Source organism: Pipistrellus hanaki (genome assembly GCF_964339955.1).
Source record: "Pipistrellus hanaki genome assembly, chromosome: 3".
NCBI lineage: Eukaryota > Metazoa > Chordata > Mammalia > Chiroptera > Vespertilionidae > Pipistrellus > Pipistrellus hanaki.
The window spans coordinates 75258527-75279233 of NC_140505.1; the positions used below are offsets into that span (position 1 = coordinate 75258527).

Genomic DNA, 20707 nt, shown 5'->3' on the forward strand with positions numbered 1-20707 from the left:
AGAGTCTCCCCAGGCACTGGAGCTCAGAGTAAGTGGGAGCTTGTAATTCCCTCCCAATTGAAAAAGAGGAACACCCAGATGCCAGCACGTTGCATGCCTCTGTTCCTACGACCAGTCTCAATGCACTTTCTTCTTCAGCTCTCTAGTTGTAGTACTGCCATTCAGCCAGCTTTCCTGAAGTTTTGGATGATAGTTGTTATGTAGTTTAGCTGTAATTTTGACGTGGTTGTGGGAGGCAGCAAGTACAGATGTTTACCTGTCTTGGTTCTCTAAAAGTTGAATTCTTGAGGGTAAAATAAAGACCTGATCTGAAGATAATCTGTATGTGAGAGGCCAGCTGGGATCATCAGGTCAGGCAATGCCACCCAGCAGCCCTGCAGCTGGTTGTAAAAGGTATAAAATCTGTCACCCAGTACCTTTTCCTTGCCAGACTCTTCTGCGTAGGGGGAGAGCCTGTAGGGGCCATGTGGGAGGCAGTCAATCAATGATTCTCTCTCATCATTGATGTTTCTATCCCTCTCCCTCTCCCTCTCCCTCTTCCTCTCCTTCTTCAAAATCAATAAAGATATATTTCTTTTATAAAAATGCTTTATTTAATCTTACTACACTCTCATAAAGGAGGGAATAATTTACAAATGACAAAACTGGAGTCCAGAGAGATTAGGTACCTAGTGCAGAGTAACTCGGGGTAAGTGTGGAGCTGGGGTACAGATCCAGGCTCCCTGGCCTTGTTCTGAACCACAGATGCCAACCACCACAGCAGGTGGGGACTGTGGAAGGAGAACCAGAGATAATACTCTTGGTCATTGTTTGCCTGCTCCTGGATAGGGGCCACTGGGGGAAGGCTTCTTGTAAGGAGGGCAAGGTCTCTGTGATAAAGACTTCAGAGCGACATCAACATCAACAGCAAAAAAATGGAAAATTCCAAACTCAAGAGGCTTATATGCATTCATATACTAAGGAACCCCACATGAACCTTTCACCAAAGCAGCAAGCAGATTATGGGGAATCTTGTTTTCCATGGATTCTTGACCTGAAATTAACTGATTTCAACCACAAAGGCAGCAGAAGATTGGTAGCTGCCATTTCCTGAGTCCTCACTGACCAGGGCACGGAGTGAGAGCTTTATGTGCTTTATCTCACAGAAAGTTTATTAAACAAGCAAATAAACTCCTCACTTGCTGGAAGAAAGAAATGTAGATGTAAAAATTTGGATTGTACTCGTGGCATAACTGATAGATGAAATAGAGAAGGGCCGGAGACCGGGATGCCAGGACACAGGCTTTATTGAAGAGAGAGGAGTACCACTGCCGGCTGCTGAGAGAGAGAGAGAGAGAGAGAGAGAGAGAGAGAGAGAGAGAGAGAGAGAGAGAGAGAGAGAGAGTGCTCTGAAGAGAGCGAGGGCAGGGGTCCATGTACTTTTAAGGGGAGAATAGGGGACGGGGCTTAGGACACTCAGCACATGCTGATTGGTGATTAGGGACCTAGGGACTTAGGAATCCGGCGGGGGCTTAGGGTATTTGGCAGTTCTGATTGGTGGTTCAGTGCTCAGGAATGTCTGGCCACAGTTGGGGTTTACATCTGTCCATTAACTGGAGGAAGGGAGGGTCTATCAATAACCATTAAACCACTTCACCACCTTGTCTAAATCACTTTATCTTTTGGATGTTTTCTCATTTGCAAGACAAAGGAATGGGAGAAAAACTCTCTAAATGAGCTGAAGTCCTGGATCTGAGTGCTGGCTTCCATCTTTGGGCAAGACATTTAAATTAATCTGCCCACAAGGTTGGGGCAAAGATTTCAAACTGAGAGAATATAATGGGTTTTTGGATACTTTAAAGCAGGGGTCTTCAAACTACGGCCCGCGGGCCACATGCGGCCCGCAGAGGAGTCTGATCCGGCCCGCCAGGTTTTTTGGGCAGTGAGCGCAGCCGAGGTGTTACAGTAGGAATTAGTAGTTCATATAGTCTGGCCCTCCAGCTCTCTGAGGGACCGTGATCTGGCCCCCACTTTAAAAAGTTTGAGGACCCCTGCTTAAAGCACAAAACAGTCGGCAGCCAGCACTGGCGCTATGTGCCAGATACTGTCCGGAATGCTGTCTGTATTGTCATTTAGTACAGAGGGTAAAACTGAGGCACAGAGATGTTCAATAAGTTGTCCAAAGACACATAGCAATGCAGCAGTGAAACTGGGGTTTGAAATGTGTCGGAATACTTACTTTGAATACCCAATTAGCTATTCCTCAGATTTTGACATAGTTAGAAATTAATATGATGGAAATTAGTGTCCTCAAAAGTAATTAACTCTAAGTTGCTGTTAGTAGTGCACAGTGATAGCCTGATTCTGCCATGAAGATGTAAATAATGTGGACAGGGATGTGTCACAATTATAGAACAGTCCAGCTCAAATGAAAGTCTATTTAATATATCCATTTAATAAGGCTCTTAGCTGAATTCTGGAGCATTTCCTTAAAGATGTCTGTATCTCATGCCAGAAGAAAGTTCAAGGAGAAACTGCTATCTGGTTAGGTTAATGGTTTTTAAATGTTTTCCAAACCAGAACAAAATAACCTTGTAACATATTCTATTTTGAATTTCCAACACAAATTCAAGAGAAAATTCAATTTGTCTTTTTTTTTTTCCCTCTTTTTTTTATGGCCAAAGAACTTTTACTTTACAAATATCTTCACTTATTTCATTTCCATTTTCTGAAATCTCAGTTTCCCACACATCATGTATTTGGCGCTCCAGAATGTGAGGAAGGTCGTCATAAACAGTTTTACTCCCCTCTTCCCAGCTGGCTTTTGTTCTAAGAAACTGGGGTCTGTGTATTTTCAGCCTTTGATGCTGTCAGTGAACCCTCCCATCCCTGTGTTGCTTAAAAATTTCTAAGTCTAACATTTATTCTTTTAGAAAGGCTAAATTTGCTCTAATTTAAAAAAAGAACAAAAGGAAAGATAATAAGGAATAAAGGCTCCATGTGTCAAAAAGGCTGTGTGGTTGGTAACACCACAGAAGTAATTTGTAAGGCCTGCTTGAATTTTTTCTGATTTGTTGACTCTAGTCCAAGCCCTCTGCCTCCTCGCCAGGCCTCTCAGCACATGTGTAAATTGACACAAGCAGACCTGAACCAATTTTATTATAAGGATGGTTGGCTCCACATCAGTCAGGCAAGGGGAACCAAGGGACCAGGGGTTCTTGTCTGAGGCACTGAAGGACACCGACATAGGCTTTGTCAGGCTGTGCCGTCAGAGTAGCCGACTGTAAACCCAGATTTCCTTCCACAAGATAAACTGACTGGTAGCCTGTCATGTAGTTTTCACAACCCTGGGCAAAGCATGGCCTCCGCACACAGAAACTGTGCTGGGAACATCTGCAAGAGAAATACAGCAAGTGGGTTTGGGGAGGGGAGGGAGTGGGAGGACACAGGAAAGAAGAATGGAAGAAATAAGAAAATAAGTGAGAAATGAGGAACAGAGGAAAAGAAAAGGAAAGAAGAAGATAAATATAAGGAAACAGATAAGAGAAAAAGAAAGACCTGGATGGAAAAATGAGAGAAGAAAAAAACAGAAAGAAGGAAGGAAGGGGAGAAGGAGGAGAAAAGGAAGAAATGTGGTGAGAAGCATTAACATGTCCCAGAGGGAAGCCACAAGGTTAAGCATGGATTCAAGGATATTTCCCGTTAATAATCATGACTCAGTGATTTCACTCTTCTCTATCTTATATTTCACTAAATATTTGTCTGCCCAACTTAGCGCTTCATTAGTTCATGTCTGATTCTCAAGATGGCTTATAGATATTAAAGCATTCCCTCAACTAGACCACAAGCTTTTTGGGAGCAGGGTTCTTAAATTTCTTTTGTTCTTTGGCCAGTCCCTATTCTTCCTAGTCCCTAGGACAGTGCTGAGTATCTGAAAAGCAGTGAATTACCTGAGTATTCACCAGGTCTCTGGTAACTTTGCCAATATCTCTCGCTGTAGGTGAGCAACTGTCTTTTTTTTAAAATATACTTTTATTGATTTCAGAGAGGAAGGGAGAGGGAGAGAGAGATAGAAACATCAATGATGAGAGAGAGTCATTGATTGGCTGCCTCCTGCAAGCCCCTCACTGGGGAACAAGCCCACAACTCCGGGATGTACCCTGACTAGGAATCTAACCATGACCTCCTGGAGCTCAAAGCTCAACCACAGAGCCACACTGGTTGGACACCAACTGTCTTTTTATTCTTTATGTAGCCAAATGGAAGTATCGTTACCTCCAATGCTTGGCATATGTCATAAGTTTTCCTGAGGTGTTGTGGTATCTAAAAAGACACATTCATTATAGCCTGCCTGAGCAACAGAAAACTCATTCAATCATTAATACATTGTTACAGGTAGTTATTTAGGAGAACATACATATTATTAAATATACATACTATTAAAAATTACTCAGGTGGGCAATCTTACAAACACTACTGGAACATTTCACCTACCCCTTTGCCTAGCTACAGTCTGGGAAAGAATGCTCTCGAAATAAGGCTGATTTGAATCTCTTGAAACTGACCAGATATTTTAGTTTTGTTTTTCAAGAGACAATTTATTTATTTATTTATTTATTTATTTATTTATTTATTTATTTTAGTACAGAAATGCAACTGGTTTAACCTTGTGTTGGGAAATGTACATGGGGCCATGCACCATACAGTGCTATCGCAGTGGTATCATGCCCAAATGACAGGCCTGTCTAAATCCTCCCGCATCTGCAGCTACGTTATGCCAAGTCTGGTTTTCAGAATCAAAGCTTCCACTCAGTGGGCCTTGGGAAGAGGCTGCAGGTATATAGAAGGAGCAGCCAGACATACTTGGAGAACTGGGTCTTGGTCTCCAAAAGAATACACAAGTCAGAGGATAGGCACAGGATCTGCCCCTTGGCTGTAAGATAAGCATATTCACCTGCTAATGCTCGACTCCTTGCTCCTTAGGATTGAAGGGTTCTGGGCTGATGTGGGAGAGTCTATGTATTGATCAGAAACCATTTTTAAGATGGTGCTGCCATCTGAAGAGCTTACCTGCTTGTGCCCAGGACATGGTTTTTGACTCAGCACAGCTTCAGGGATCCCTGCACCCCTACTGCCTTTTCCCTGTCTTCCTCTGAATGAATTGCTTACTTGGTCATGTTTTTGATACAGCAGAGCTGAGTAAGTGGGAGCGAGTGATTTAAAGGCAGTAGAGAAGAGAAGGATATGCAATTATCATTTTCAAGAGCAGGAATAATATTTAACTGGAAAATGGTCCATTATTGGCTTTCACAGTTTTAGGGAGCCTGTGCAATTTACATGACCAGGAGAACTGAAATTAATTCCTGTCTCTCCTTCCATTTCTCATCATTCTTAAACCCGTATGTGGCCTTTGGGAAAATCCCAATAAAAAAGCTCCACTGCAGGCTGGACTGAGCCTGTTTTCCTTGCTCTCATCAGCACTGGAATACGCAGAATGTAAATGTAATTTTACACCATGTGTGGTTATGGCGATGCTGTCCTATGTGAAGGAAATTGTTGTTCTAAGAGGAATTTTAAAAGAGCTATCCTACTGGAATCAGCACCCCTCACACCCCCATGTTGTGAAGGGCAGAAGGGCATTTAAGCCACTGTCTAAATGCAACACTGACCAAACTTTGTGTGTGAGGGGATCAGGGGAGGGCACCCTGTGACCCTCGAGGCAGGTGCACCAGGCCACTGCACTGGACAGCCTTGACATGACCGGGCTGGCTGCAGCCCTGGCTCTGGGATTATGAGCTTTGCACAGCTGGTGCAGGGACAAGGCCCTGGTGGATATTTAGTGGGCAACCTTTCATCATTTTGTTTTCTGCTAAAAGCCCTGAGGATATGGAATCCCAGCATAGAGTAATAATTTGCTCTCTGGATTAAAAAGTCAATATCCTTTCAGCTTCGCTGGGATAGAAAGAATGTTTAGTCCAATCACTAGCACCCAGGAGTTTTTAAGTCAGAGCACTTTCTCCGTATATATATATTTTTTTACCTTGGGCACTAGAGAAAGGTTTGACAGTTCTCTTGAGCATTTCATTCAGGAGACAGAGGGCTGTCTGGGGGAGACCCTGTGTATTTCGTCATTATCTTGTAAATGAAAGTACCAGTCTGGGATGCAGTAGAATTCCCTTTGACCGAATCGCTTCCCGGAAGGCCTATGAAGGCCTATCATTTGATGACCAGAGACCAGGTATGTGAATTCTCTGCTCTGAGACGTCTGAGACCACACAAGCCTCACCAGAGCAAACGGATGATGGACACTCTGTTTTGAGGGTGAGAATAAAACAAGAGCTTCTACTCTACCAAAATAGTTATTTATCAACCCAGGTGATTTTACATGCAACTACACACACACACACACACACACACACACACACACACACTTTACAGATGTTCAGATCACATGTCAGCAACCCACACTGCTGGGGCAGATGGGACAGCACCCTGGAATTCATAGATAAAGTACAAGTGAATTCTTTGGCCATTTCAGCTCATCCTAAAACCCAACAGCCTCTCCACAAAGGCTTCCCACTTAGGATTTCCATAAAGGTGAGAAAAAACATCAACAATACAATACAAGGGAAGATAATGGCGATGATAGGAATAATTTCTTGAGAGCTTATTCTAGGCCAAGCACATTGGTGCCAGAAGTATTACATTTAATTCTCCAGGCAAAGGTAGTGGATGTATTAAGGAAGAATGGTATTGGTGGAGGGGGAAAAAACAACCCTTTCAATGGGTTATTTCAACAAAGTGACATCTCCAGCTCTCCCCTCTTCTTCCATGTGAGCTAAAATGAGCATCTTCTATCACCTCACTATCCCTATGAGGGGAGCCCATCAAGAAGACAACATTATTATGACTCTACAGTCTCCTCATTCTCTTTCGCTCTGTTTGGCCTACCCCATCACCAGCTGTGAGAGAATAAAAGGGCATGCATCTCTGTGATTAAAAAAATACTTTTTGTTCTTCTCTCAAAGGCAAAGTATAAGCCCTATTAGAAATGGCAAACAGTTGTGGGATCATGATTTGGTAAAATCACTTGAATCAAAATACGAACATAGTGCAGTGATGTAACTGACACTGACCACCGTACGCTTAGAATGACTTAATGCGTGCATTTCAGGGGGAGAGGACTGCCGACTGTGCTCCTGGTCCTACACACCCAATGCACTTCTCTATGCTCCATGGAAGAGCTTCTTATTTCCATTTTTCTTTCCAGCAGGACATTTAACAAGCTACTCAGTGACAGGCCCTGCCTCTCGGTTTGATTCTGTGTCCATCCCTTTCCAGAGCTTCCGCAGGCAGTACTGGCTATGGCTAATGACATCCCTTTATTTCGTCGGGGCCCTCTCCTGGTTCACTGGAATTCCATACAAAACTTGAGCTCTTGTGCCCCTTCTCTTCAGGCACACAAGCATGCAATGGGCCAGGAGTGCAGCAATTTGTAGATGAAAGAAACAGCCACAGGGAAATGAGGAGTGATGTCCTGACTCTGGAAGTGACCCTGGAGGGACAAAGCTGACTCAGGAGTTATTTTTGTCATTTAGAGAATAATGCTGAATAGCAACCATTAGTACAGTTTTCTTGAGAGTCATATCAGAGCTTTATGTTATTTGAAGTGATTTTTCCTCTCTTGTGTGGAGTCCTGAACATAGAATTCTATGAGAACACGGTCTAAGGATAATGCCCATTAGCTACCCTGACCTGATTTCTCCCTTGTTTTGGGAACTTTTGGGACAACCTGCAATTTTAAATCTCTCATATGCTTTTTAAAGTAATTTGGCATCTCTGAAAAAGTCACTGCCATTTTGGATAACTGCTCTTCTTTCTACAAAGACAAAAGTGAAAAGAAAACAACAATCTGCCCCAAACCCAGGTCTTGTAGAGGAGAAGTGCTGACTGAGCTCCATATGCTAGTGCACCCCTAATGCACTCACAGGCCCCCTGAAACCAGAAACTGGCATGTCAATTCCAGCAGTGCAAGTCCCCTCGAGAGAGAGAGCTTACCTTGGAGTCCAGCTGCTGCATGTATGACCAAAGATATTCTATATTGGCTCCGAAAGGATGGACATGAAGAAACGTTGATATGATGCCTGAATTAAAGAGACAAACATTGGACATTATTAAGAGGCAAATACGAGTCTCATCTATGTCACCTAACTCCAATGAGGTTTTGTCAGGCCACCTTATTTATGGTCTTGCCATTTCTAACAGCATTCAACAAGCATTCAGTGACAGCTGCTCTGAAGACAGTCACAGTAACACAACAGACATAACTACCTCATGGATTATAGTAGTAGGAGAAGCAAGAGCCTGAGAGAAGATGTAGATGAATAAAGGTGTTGCTAAACAAAGGCTCCTGGAAGCATTTCAACTACCAATTTTATGCTTGATTTACCAATATAAAATTGTAGTTATTAGAAGGATAAAATTATCTCTTTTCTTTCCCTCGGTGGACTTGGTCGTGTGAAAAAGACTCACACAGCTGTGTCAGAAATTATGCTGCCTCAAATTTCCTTGATAATTATAGCTGCTAGTTACAAAAAGTATTTAATCCATATTTCCCCTAACTGCCACTGAAGGAAGCATAAATCCTTTCTGAAACCTTTGTTATTGCTCCCTGGCTGCTGTTTGAAGGGAGCCAGTTTGCTTTCTCCTCCTCTCTGCCATATTAGTAACTTGCAAGATCATTCAAAAGGTCCAAGAATGAATGGATGGCTTGGCTAAAGTTTAATATACACTGAGTGGCCAGATTATTATGATCTCTGAACGCATAATTATCATGATCTCTGAATGCATAATGATCTGGCTATTCAGTGTGTGTATGTGTGCGTATATACACTATATATATATATATATATATATATATATATATATATATATATATAGAGAGAGAGAGAGAGAGAGAGAGAGAGAGAGAGAGAGGCCCGGTGCATGATTTAATCCATGGGTGGATGGGTGGGATGAGTGGGGTCTGGCTAGCCTAGACAGGGGAGGGGGCATGGGTGGTAGCTGGCCTACCTGCTGGTTGAACTCCCGGTCGAGGGGACAATTTTCATATTAGCCTTTTATTATATAGGATATACACTGAATAGCCAGATTATTATGTATTCTTTCAGAGATCATAATAATCTGGCCACTCAGTATAAATCAGAAGGCTTTAAAAATAAATAAATAAATAAATAAATAAGGCTTTTTTATCGTGGAAAAAATAATCAGCTGTCAACATTGTACTGAGAAATGAAAAGCTTGATGCTGGTGTCAGGGCTGAAGTAAAGCAGTGCCTTTTTATTCTCCCTGCTCTCACACACAAAATCATAGTAGTGGGCAGGAGGACCTTGCTTCTATTTGTTAAGAAACCATGGTCAGATGCCACTTATTTAGTTCTCTGCTGAGCAGGCTTTGAGATGACTTAAATCTGAGGATAAGCCCTCACATTGTTTATTTGGAAGCTTTGATGCTTGAAAGCCGAAGCAAAGGGATGACCTTGTATGAAATGCAGTCAGGGGAGCACTGGACAAGAGCTCCTCATTCTTGTGCGAGGGCACCCTGTGAACAGCCGGCGACCCTGGATTGATCTGAGATAGGCTCTCACGGCGCCCTGATCTCCTGTGAGATACTTGGACTCTCTGGGATGCCTGCCAGTTTTTAAAGAAAAGTTACCAGTTTATTCTGAAGCATCAGGATAAGCGCTCTCAAACACCTGTTCTCAGAACCCTGCTTTTGGGTGTGCTGTATTGGTTTGCAGTGAAATGAGGAAGATAGAAATAATTCATTACATTTCTCTATAAAGATCAGATCTCACTTCCACGAGTTGATCTGTTTTTCTTGAGATATTAAAGACCTACCATTTTATTCTGAGATAATAATGGTAACTAGAATCTTTAGGTGGCAAATCGCCACTTTTAGTGTACTTAGGTGGCGTTGTTTGGTTCCTCTCCTATCGCTGGGTGCATGTGGGAAGGGCCAAGCTGTACAGCAATGCCGGCTTTTCCCAGCACCAGGCCAGTGACAGGTCAGCAAAAGTCCGAAGACACCCCAAGATGCACTACCCCCTTCTCCCCCTGCAAGTTGTCTGTTAGGCTCAGTCACTGAAAGAGCTGCATGAGGAAGGTTCACAGTGGGTCACCAAGTAGGGGTGAGTGGTGTTCACCAGACTATCAGTTCAAACTTGGTGCCAGCGCTGGGTCTGAGGCCACTTAACAAATGTCTCCAGTTATACCAAGTCTAGCTGCTACCCACTGGGTGCTTGCACAACTTTGTGTTGGCATGGGGGTCTCAGGGAGTCATCAGGTGAGGCCAGCAGAGAGTGGGCCTAACCCTGATTAGTACTGTTTAAAGATCATCAGGTCTTACGGTTTGTCACAGGGCCAATCCCTCCCACTCCCGTCTTTTTGTCTTGTGAATTTATAATTTTTTTTGTTTATCTGATAAGAACAAAATAATAAGTTGTACATTCAGTTTAGTCAGTGCAGTATTCTCTTTGAGTTGAATGGGAAATAGGAGTTTCATTCCACACTGTGTCACCTTGCATAATTCTGGCTGAGATTAGCTTTCCCTACATCCACACTGGTATTCTGGGGAGCCCAGAAAACTGTGGGCCTATCAGCTCACTGGGGAAGGGGGCAGCCCTCAGATGTCCAGGAACCTTAGCGCTGCAGAGGAACAGCTATCTCTCTAAGAACCAATGGAGGCCTGACCATAGCCAACCTGAAGTGCTCAGCGCATACAAAGGCTCTGTGACTTGGAGAGTAGCAGGGATGATGCTATGTGAAATCTGGGTCTCCCATGAAACCATGAGGGCAACTGCAGAGTGATAAAGCCATTATGGAATATGGAGAGAGGAAAGACTGTGAGTCAGTGGCAGAAGACTGATCAAACACTCGTGGTTTGAGCTGATGGTTCTCAGCACTTTGGGATTCTAAAAGCTTAAAGTTCAAAAAGTAGGTTGGTCCACTTATTTGGTAAGCACTATATTTGGGCCTTTCAGTAAATTTCTCTTTGTATCTGAATTGGCCTTGAAACTCCCTTGTTTATCCAGAGAAACTGCATGTATTGTTTCTTCCGACAAGGCACCTATAGCATAAGTAGCCCCTCTCTGTGTTTCTGATTTTAGTAACAATCACATTTAATTGTCATTAACTGCTTTCTTTCTCATTCATTTATGAACCTCTTGAGGTAAGAGATCATCATGTCACCACTATTCCTTTGCTCACACAGTTCTTGTCATACGGCAGACCAGTAAGTAGTGCTCAAAACCTGGCCCCAGAAGTGCCCGCTTCAGTATTACCTCAGATTTCACAATACACAGAAGCTGTGCATGTTCGGCTAAAGATTCTGCCTCTTAAACAGGCTGCCTAGATCAGCTGTCGCCAACCTTTCGAACCTCACGGACCACCAGCGGTCCACAGACCCCCGTTTGGCAACCACTGACCTAGATGATTTCTTCCCACAATGAAGGTCATTTTTATAGAAAGTTCTTGACAAATGTCTGCTGATTTATTGATATGGTCATTTGTGTCTGGAAACAAGATTTAGGTCACCTTTCATGTGAGGTTACAGTAAGAGGACAGAGAGAACAGCTGTCTGTGAGGAAGTGGGCTTTCATAAGACACAGAATCCGCCATACCTTGATCTTAGACTTCCCCACTTCCAGAATTGTGAGAAATGCATTTGTTGTTTGTAAGCCCCTAATCCACCTCCTCCAAAAATATTTAGTTCAATGACTCATTCTTTGTGGTCAGTAGTTTCTCAAGGAGATTACACTCCACTAATTACTCTTCTTAGGTGCAACTTAAATGTAGTCTCAACTCTATTCACTGAAAACATCAAAAAATCATCACTCAACCTTTATTAAGTGCATGTATCTACAATCCATTCTACTCCCTAATACCAAGGTATTAGGGGGAACATTCTAATTCATATTTAAACTGGTCTGTGCAGATGTTTGAAATCAGACAGTGATGGAAACCATGGTGGTAGTAGGGGGAGGGCTTGATGTAAAGGAGCATCTTGGTTACACATGACATGTATGTCCTGATCTGCAGAGGAGCCGGGATGTAAAGAGTGTGCCTGATCAGTAAGTCTCAGAGGATGCAGTGAGACCCGGGGAAGTTCAGAACAGCTGTTTTATAAAAAGGGTTGTTGAGAAGGTTTGTACTATATCTGAGTGGGATTTACAATGATGACTAGCATTGACAGGGGGCCAGGGATTCTGGGATTAGAAGTCTATGGCAACAGAACAAATTAAAAAGCAAAAGAAGTTGGAGTGATACAAACCCAGAGTTTCTCTGTTAACATCTCTTCAAAACTATTCGTCTATCAGTAAAATCATTTTGACTCATTTTCCTTCAAAACAATAGCCAGTGGTTTCCAGCCAAACACAGCTCCAAAGCTTTGGTACTAAATCAAAAGTATTGACTCATTTTATCCCACACCAGTTCAATGCATGCCAAAAGCAACGTGCAGGCCATATGTGAAATGAAGGAGGAGTATAGCATAGGCACCAGGCAATGTCAAGCTGCTCCAATGTGTCCTGGGATATAAAATGTTACGTTGCTATTCCCCCATAAAGATGTAATTCTTTTAGGTCCAATTATATGTCAACCTGTCTTCACAAGGACTGATTGAAAAATTACCCAGACGTCAAATAATAAAGTGCTTTCTAAGGGCCTATCTGCTTTAGTTGAATTGGAACATAGCACTCTGTCCCCATTAACTGCCAAGCAGAAAATCCAACAGAAAGTTGGAACTCCCAAGGGACTTAGGATTCAAATCTATAAAGCTCCAAATAATATCACCAATGAAATCTCACTGATCTTCTGTGATATGTACCTAGTTTATTTCCTTAAAGACTCCAATTTATAAAAACGGTCATGAGAATGTCTAGAAAAAATACATACTTTTGCCCAGATAAATTAGTGTCACAGATCATCACTAATAACTAGGATTGACTGTTGTTGGGTAGTTCTAGCCATAGTTTTTTAAATCCTCACTGGAGGATATATTTCTTTTTACTGATTTCTAGGGAGAGAGAGGGGGGAGGGGAAGGGAAGGGAAGAAAAGGGAATATTGATCTGCCTCTCATAGATACCCCAACTTGCAGGGATTGAACCTGTAACTAGGTATGTACTCTGAATGGGAATTGAACCTACAACATTTTTGTGTATGTAAGGGATGATGCTCCTCCAATAGAGCTACCTGTCTCTGGCGTGGACAAGCCTCAGTTGTATGTATGTTCTCTATAGATGGAAGCCATTTTAATTGCATATTTTTCACTCTCTCTTTACCTTATAGGCAATTAAGGGAATCAAAATTTGTGCCACTGCATTTTTTATATAACATTTTTCTGTATCAAAATGGTATTGAATTATCTGAATATATTCACATATAGCATATACCATAGGCATCCAGATGTAATGAAGAGTTTACCAATAAGTATTTCCAATTGAGGGCAGATTTTTGTTGTGCTCCTGGCCTTCCAGCCTGACTTAGAGTAGGCCCACTGTCGTCCATGTGGTGCAATTATTCTAAGGGAAGTTCCAGGGAAATTGCTAAGAGTATTCCTGACTACAGACATATCAGACATGCAGGAAACTCCCAAAAATTCTATTATAAATATTTGTTGGGGAAATAAAGTAGCTCCAGCACTAGAAACTCCTCTCTTTAACTAGAACTAGACTTGGGACTCATATTTTGTCATTCCGTCCCTCTCAGAGTTCTTATCTATGAACCTTGAAGTGGTCTGTATTACTCATACTTGGGTCGGCAACTAAGTAATTGCGGGTTTCACACATATATGGCTTCAGTTGAATTTTTAGGTTTGCAGACGTAGTACAAATGTAAAACACATTTTGTTATTTGATAGTTGGCTATTCAGCTGTTAATCAGTAAAAAAGTTTTTTGATCTGTTTTGTAGTTTTCGTTTGGCGTTCGTTGAAAAATGGAAAATCAAAAGGAACATTTTCGTCATATTTTGCTTTTTTATTTCCGCAAAGGGAAAAACGCATCGCAAGCTCATAAAAAGTTATGTGCTGTTTATGGTGACGAAGCCTTAAAAGAACGGCAGTGTCAAAATTGGTTTGCCAAATTTTGTTCTGGTGATTTTTCACTCAAAGATGAAAAACGCTCTGGTCGTCCAGTTGAAGTTGATGACGCCCTAATCAAAGCAATAATCAATTCGGACTGTCACAGTACAACACGTGAGATTGCAGAGAAGCTTCATGTATCACATACATGCATTGAAAATCACTTAAAACAACTTGGCTATGTTCAAAAACTCGATACATGGGTTCCTCACGAAATTAAAGAATCACAGTTAACGCAACGCATTAGCAGCTGCGATTTGCTAAAGAAACATAATGAAAATGATCCATTTTTAAAACGACTGATAACTGGCGATGAAAAATGGGTTGTTTACAACAATATCAAGTGGAAAAGATCGTGGAGCAGGCCAGGTGAACCAACTCAAACAACATCAAAAGCTGATATTCATCAAAAGAAGGTTTTGTTATCAGTTTGGTGGGATTACAAAGGAATTGTCTACTTTGAACTCTTACCACCCAACCGAACGATCAATTTTGATGTCTACATTGAACAACTAACGAAATTAAACAATGCAGTTGAAGAAAAGCAGCCCGAATTGACAAATCGAAAAGGTATTGTATTCCATCATGACAATGCAAGGCCACACACATCTTTGGTCACTCGGCAAAAATTAATGGAGCTTGGTTGGGATGTTTTGCCACATCCACCATATAGTCCTGACCTTGCACCATCTGATTACTTTTTGTTTCGATCTTTACAAAACTCCTTGAATGGTAAAAATTTCAATAATGATGATGATGTCAAATCATACCTGAATCAGTTTTTTGCTAATAAAAACCGGAAGTTTTTTGAACGTGGGATTATGATGCTGCCTGAAAGATGGCAAAAGGTCATTGATCAAAATGGGCAATACATTACAGAATAAAGTTATTTAGTTCCATGAAAAAATGGTCTTTGATTTTCTTTAAAAAATCCGCAATTACTTAGTTGCCGACCCATAGAACCTCTGGAGGTGGTCTTTATTGTTTAATATTCAGGTATCTGCAAAGTATGAATGGCCAAAGCCATTTAGCAGAGGGACTACTTAGAAGACAGTATAAACAAACTGTTCTCCGAGTAGAACATAAACGGAGAAGCTATCTGAAGTGAGAAGCGGGAAATGAAATAAAGAAAATAGAGGCCCATTCTCATTTTTTTGAACCTTGAAGTGGTCTGTATTACTCATACTTAAACAAAGAGGGAAAGTGCACTGCTGGTCACTCTGGGCTTTGCTCTGACCCTAAAAGCATCATGGGGGGAAAGTCACACTGAGCAAAAGGGAAACAGTTGTCAGAGTTTGACATGTTTTCCAATAGAAGAAAAATCCAGTTGCTAAATCCATATGGGTTCATTTTGGGTTCTTGGAAGCTGCTAGCACATCAGCATGTCTTATGAAACCGGTGCACGGCATGTTATTACAGCTGTATATCATCAGAGAGAAAAATAATTGGTTTTCCTTGGAGTATCTCTAAGTTGATGTCATATTCAATAACCCTGTAGTTGAAAAATCTATATATGATGGATGAAGTTTGGACTGTCTCCTGAATTTATTCCTCCCATGCCAGCTTCTCAAGCCCTGGTGTACCTGTCATTTTGAGGTGAGTGTATGTAGCAATTTGAAAATGCAACCAGGTGCTCCTTCTGCCAGATAACGACCAAGAGAAGAACAATGTGTCTCACATGGATAGCAGTCTCATTCTTCACTCGTAACTATGCCAAGGAGGAGCCCGCACTGGGCCCAGTGCCAAGGTGCAGCTGGAATCAGTGCTGTGTCTCCAGGAGTGAGAATGGCAGCTGCTTCTTCTCTGGATTTGAGGATGTGGGCGAGTCTTAAACCCAGTGGCTTCTAAGGTGGGTTTCAGGCACATCACCACACGGCCTCAGCAAGGACCCCTCTTTGTGAGAAGTACCATTGCTGGATCTGCTGCTGATGACTATCAAAAGAGAACTTTTAGAGCTTTGTCTCTGGTCCAGACAAAGAAAAAAAAAATTAGTTGTATTTGGCGGGGCAACTGAATGTGTTTTTTTTTTTTTTAATTTCTATTTTATTTATTTTTTAAGAGAATCTTTATAAGAGCTTATTTGACCTAAACTGATGACATATGCTAGGGAGCAAGATCTCAAATGCCCTCTGACTGAACATTTTTAGGGGAAAAGCAACGCCCTTCTTCTTTTCTCTTCCTTAATAGGCAGCCTATTTTACTTATTTGGATTAACGGATCCAATGGGCAGGCTGAGAAGCCAGGATTAGACTGCACTGGAGCAGCCTAGCCTTGGTATTGATGACCCTATGTGGTCAGTGTGGGGTCCCGAACAAGTCAACACAAGATGTGCTTCTGTGCTATTCAGATTGTTTTGACAACATCAGCCACAGGCTCAGGAGAAACTTCTGCCCCAACTACTTAGAAGAATCTGAATTATATCTTTGCTTATAAGAGATTATCAGCCATAATCTTTTCAACCCATTTATATGGCAGGGTAAACTTTTATTTACTAAACATCTGCTCTTCTTATCCTGTGATGACCCTTTGAAGACTCCAAGGTGCATTACGTCGTCTCTAGCTCAGAATGTCTTATATACCTGAACCCCTCTTTTCCATCTCTGAATCTCTCCTGCAGGTAGGGTCTCTGATTCTCTCATATATGAAAGGTTCCCACACATACATATGTATTAAATTTGGTTACTTTCTCTTCCTGTAAATGGGCTGAAATAGGGTTGCTATTCACTTGACCACCCCCCCTTCCCAAAAACACACAATCATACAAATCAGCAGGTTCAAATCTGTGTTCACTTTAAGAACACGCATGAAACTGCACAGGCCTTCATGGGTATGCATATCCACAAAGACGCTGAAGGCTGTCACTATACAGAAATGATCTGTGCCATTCCATCCTTACAATGGTGGAGTTGGTAGATGTGCCCAGGCAAAACAGCGGGGCTGGACACAGGGTTGGTGGCCCAAAAAGAGTGCTGCATTTTTGCTGCTTAAAAATGCAGAGAGTACCTAAATTGGTTTGGCTCAGTGGATAGAGCGTCAGCCTGAGGACTGAGGGGTTCCAGGTTCGATTCCAGTCAGGGGCAAGTACCTTGGTTGCAGGCACATCCCCAGTGGTGGGTGTGCAGGAGGCAGCTGATTGATGTTTCTCTCTCATTGATGTTTCTAACTCTCTAACCTTCTCCCTTTATCTCTGTAAAAAAAACAAATATATATATATATATATATATATATATATATATATATATATATATAATTTATTATTATTATTTTTTATTGCAGAGAGCACTGCAGAGTTTGCAGGTTTAGATGTAGATTCTCTGGTCATGGAGCACATCCAGGTGAACAAAGCTCCCGAGATGTGACGTAGAACTTGCAGAGCCCAGGGGTGGGCACAGGAGCTCTCCCTGCCGCAGTGAAAGGACTCTCACTGAAAAAGAGCAGGTTGTTCCTAAACCAGAAGAGGAGTGGCACAGAAGAAAAAGATCCCAGAAGACACTGCAGAAACAAAAACTTATGGCCTGAATGAATTCAGCATGAAATGAATGCTAATGAATGAAAGTAAAAGGGAAAAAAAAATCTTTTTTGTCTGTTTGTTACTTTCTCTTGCTAATGTGTCTCATGTCTATTTGATTATTAGACCAGCCAGAAGAACCTTTGGGGTAGAGAAGTTGGTTCCTCCCCAAATAGTTGGTCTGTGCCTGGAACCTCACACTTCCCCATGAGGCTGCTGCAGGTGAGGGGCTCCTGGGGTGTCTGACACAGGGCGGCAGAAGCCCCAGCTACACGTCTATAACTGGACTAAGGAAAATGGGGCTTTGAAAACTCAGGAATATAATTCCACAGAAATAAAACTTTCTGCCTGCGGGTGCCTCCAGAAATGCTCATTTCAGCAGTACCCCAAGAACCCCACTCCCACTAGCAGTGGAGAAAGACTACCCATGGACGCTTTTCTCTGATAACAAAAGCTAGCCAGACAGAAATGTGTGCTGAACTCCACTTATGGCTATCAGACTGCTGCTAGCCTTCAAGGAAACTGTAAACTAAAATGACAATAGCTATTCTGAGGAATGTGCCATTAGGAACAAAAAAAGGGGGAGCTAAATAAGGTGAACTTTGATGAAGTTGACAAAGATTTTAGCTCAGCACCACTAAAGGCTGAGTGGGCCAAGGTGATCCCCAGTTGGTCATCTAAAATGAAAAGGCTCCAAACAAGTCTGCTTGGAGTGGAGAAATTGAAAAGACTTCTGAGAAAGGGATTGCAATGAGAAACCTGACCAGCAGTCTCTGTGGGCAACCGTCAGGCTGGTTAAATGATACCAGGTCCACGGTCCAGTCCCAAAGCATGACTCCTTGCTGGGGACTCAAAGCCTTTTTACTCAGGAATGGGCAAATGATCAGGAGGTTGAAAAGAGAAATTTCCAGAAAGCCTTTATAGGGGAATTCCTGAACTGTAGTACCAAAACCCATTGATGAAGTCCTGACTCAATTAGATTAAAAGAATATGGACATGAAAGGAGAAGATTGTGAAAACTGAAATTGTAACAGAGTGCAATGCTTCCTCTCTCTGGCCTTCAAGTATGCTAACAGCTCCTGCTATACATATGCTAATTAACTAGAGCAGCCCCTTTGTCAGAGAAGAGTTTGGAAACATAGCTCCAGAACCAACTCAGATCAGCAGGTGTCAATAGACTGACCAAGAACAAAGGGATTTAGAAGTTTTGTGCTTTTCTTCAGCTCCTGGTTTTCTACAGTTCCCCACTTACCTCTTCCTCACCCATCCTCCCTTCCTCTGATACATAAGATGCCTGAATTTTTAGCTTTCTTATTTGCCTTAGCCGATTTGGCTCAGTGGATAGAGCATCGGCCTGCGAACTGAAAGGTCCCAGGTTCATTCCGGTCAAGGGCACATGCCCAGGTTGTGGGCTCAACCCCCAATGGGGGACTTGCAGGAGGCAGCCAATCAATGATTCTCTCTCATCCTGAATGTTTCTAACTCTCTCTCCCTCTTCCTTCCTCTCTGAAATCAATAAAAATATATTAAAACAAAAAAAGATGGATTTGTTCTTCCATCTTCTTGAGCTAGGCTTTTGCAATCAATAAACCTTTCCTTGCTCCGAAACTCTGATCTCTTGAATTTAGCCTTTCTTTTGAAACACTGTGAACACAAACCTAGTACCAATTATAAAATGTTAAAACAGGCTTTATGTTTTTTAAAAAAGGTTATATCTCCTGGTGGGTATGGCTCAGTGGTTGAGTGCTGACCCATGAACTAGGATAGGAGATCACAGTTCAATTCCTGGTCAGGGCACGTGCAGACTGGATCCCCAGTAAGAGGCATGCAGGAGGCAGCCAATCAATGATTCCCTCTTACCATTAATATCTTCCTTTTCCCTTCCTCTCTGAAATCAATAAAAAGTTATGCCAACTTTGGTTGATTGCATCTCTTTTACTTGATTGTATTATGGAAAACAACATTGTGTCTCATTGAAGAACTGGGACATGATGACTATCAGGTCTTTCTTTTGGCTATCAGAAGGAAGGCTCTAGAAGTAGTAACCTTTGCTCTCTCTTGGGTCCAAGGACTTGTTTAATAATGCTAGAAATATTTACTATCTGCCCCAACTGAAACCTGACAATATATTTGAAAGAATTTACCAACTTTCTGATTAGAAATTTGTCCAAATTGGAAACTAATGTCAGGGCCTGATAAGAAATCTATCTAGGGGGAAAGAGAGCTTCCAAAAATTTATCAGTCCTCTGCCAACATTTAGGTGGCAACCCATTTCTTCAGGTATTATAAAACAACTGTCCTTTTTATTTTTACAAATGAAGTCTTTACAGGGCCAAAGTTGTGTCTCTAGAAACAACTCAAAGCCTACCAATTCCTTTTTTATTTCCCAAACCTACCCTATTCATCTCAAAAGTCTTAAGAGATGATATGCAAATTAATCCTCACCCCCTCACAAGATGGCTGCTACAATCAGGCCAGCACAGGGGTTAGTGAGAGATGACCAAATGACTAACCAAGTAGGCTGCATGGGGTGACCAGGCTGACAGGGGTGGGGCAGTTAGGGGCAACTAGGCTCGTGGCGGGAGGGGGGGGCGGGGGGGGAAACAGTTGGGTGTGACCAGGCTGGTAGCAGGGGCAGTAAGAGTGACCAGGCCAGCAGAGGGGGGCAGTTAGGGGTGACCAGGCTGACAAGGGGAGCGGTTGGGGGTAATTAGGCTGGCAGGGGGTCAGTTAGGGGCAACTAGGCTGGTGGAGGTGGGGGCAGTTGGGCGTGACTAAGCCAGCAGAGGGGGGGCAGTTGGCAGTGACTAGGCCAGCAAGTGGGGCAGTAAGGAGTGACCAGGCCAGCAGGGAGGCAGTTAGGGGTGAGCAAGGTAACGGGGGGGGGGTGTTAGGGGCAGTCAGACCAGCATACAGAAGCAGTGAGGGGCAATCAAGACAGTGTGGAGAGCAGAGGAAGTTAGGGGTGACCAGGCAGGCAGGCAGGTGAGCAGTTAGGAGCCAGCAGTCCAGGATTGTGAGTGAGATATCCAACATTCCCCAAGGGGTCCTGGATTGGAAAGGGTGCAGGCTGGGCTGAGGA

At 42.5% G+C, this 20707-nt stretch overlaps 1 protein-coding gene and 1 pseudogene across 10 annotated transcripts in view; one reads left to right on the forward strand and one right to left on the reverse strand.

The window, feature by feature from the left end:
* Nucleotides 1-20707, reverse strand: part of ENOX1 (ecto-NOX disulfide-thiol exchanger 1) — a 559063-nt gene that overhangs the window by 4389 nt on the left and 533967 nt on the right. For all 9 annotated transcript variants that reach the window (XM_084876551.1, XM_084876549.1, XM_084876547.1 and 6 more), the window contains one exon: nt 8038-8123. In XM_084876551.1, the coding sequence (XP_084732677.1) occupies nt 8038-8123 (86 nt within the window). The remainder of the gene's footprint in view (nt 1-8037; nt 8124-20707) is intronic.
* LOC311618588 (large ribosomal subunit protein uL22-like) lies at nt 16883-17636 on the forward strand (annotated as a pseudogene). Its single transcript has 2 exons — nt 16883-17116; nt 17394-17636. The product of its transcript is annotated as a large ribosomal subunit protein uL22-like (transcript).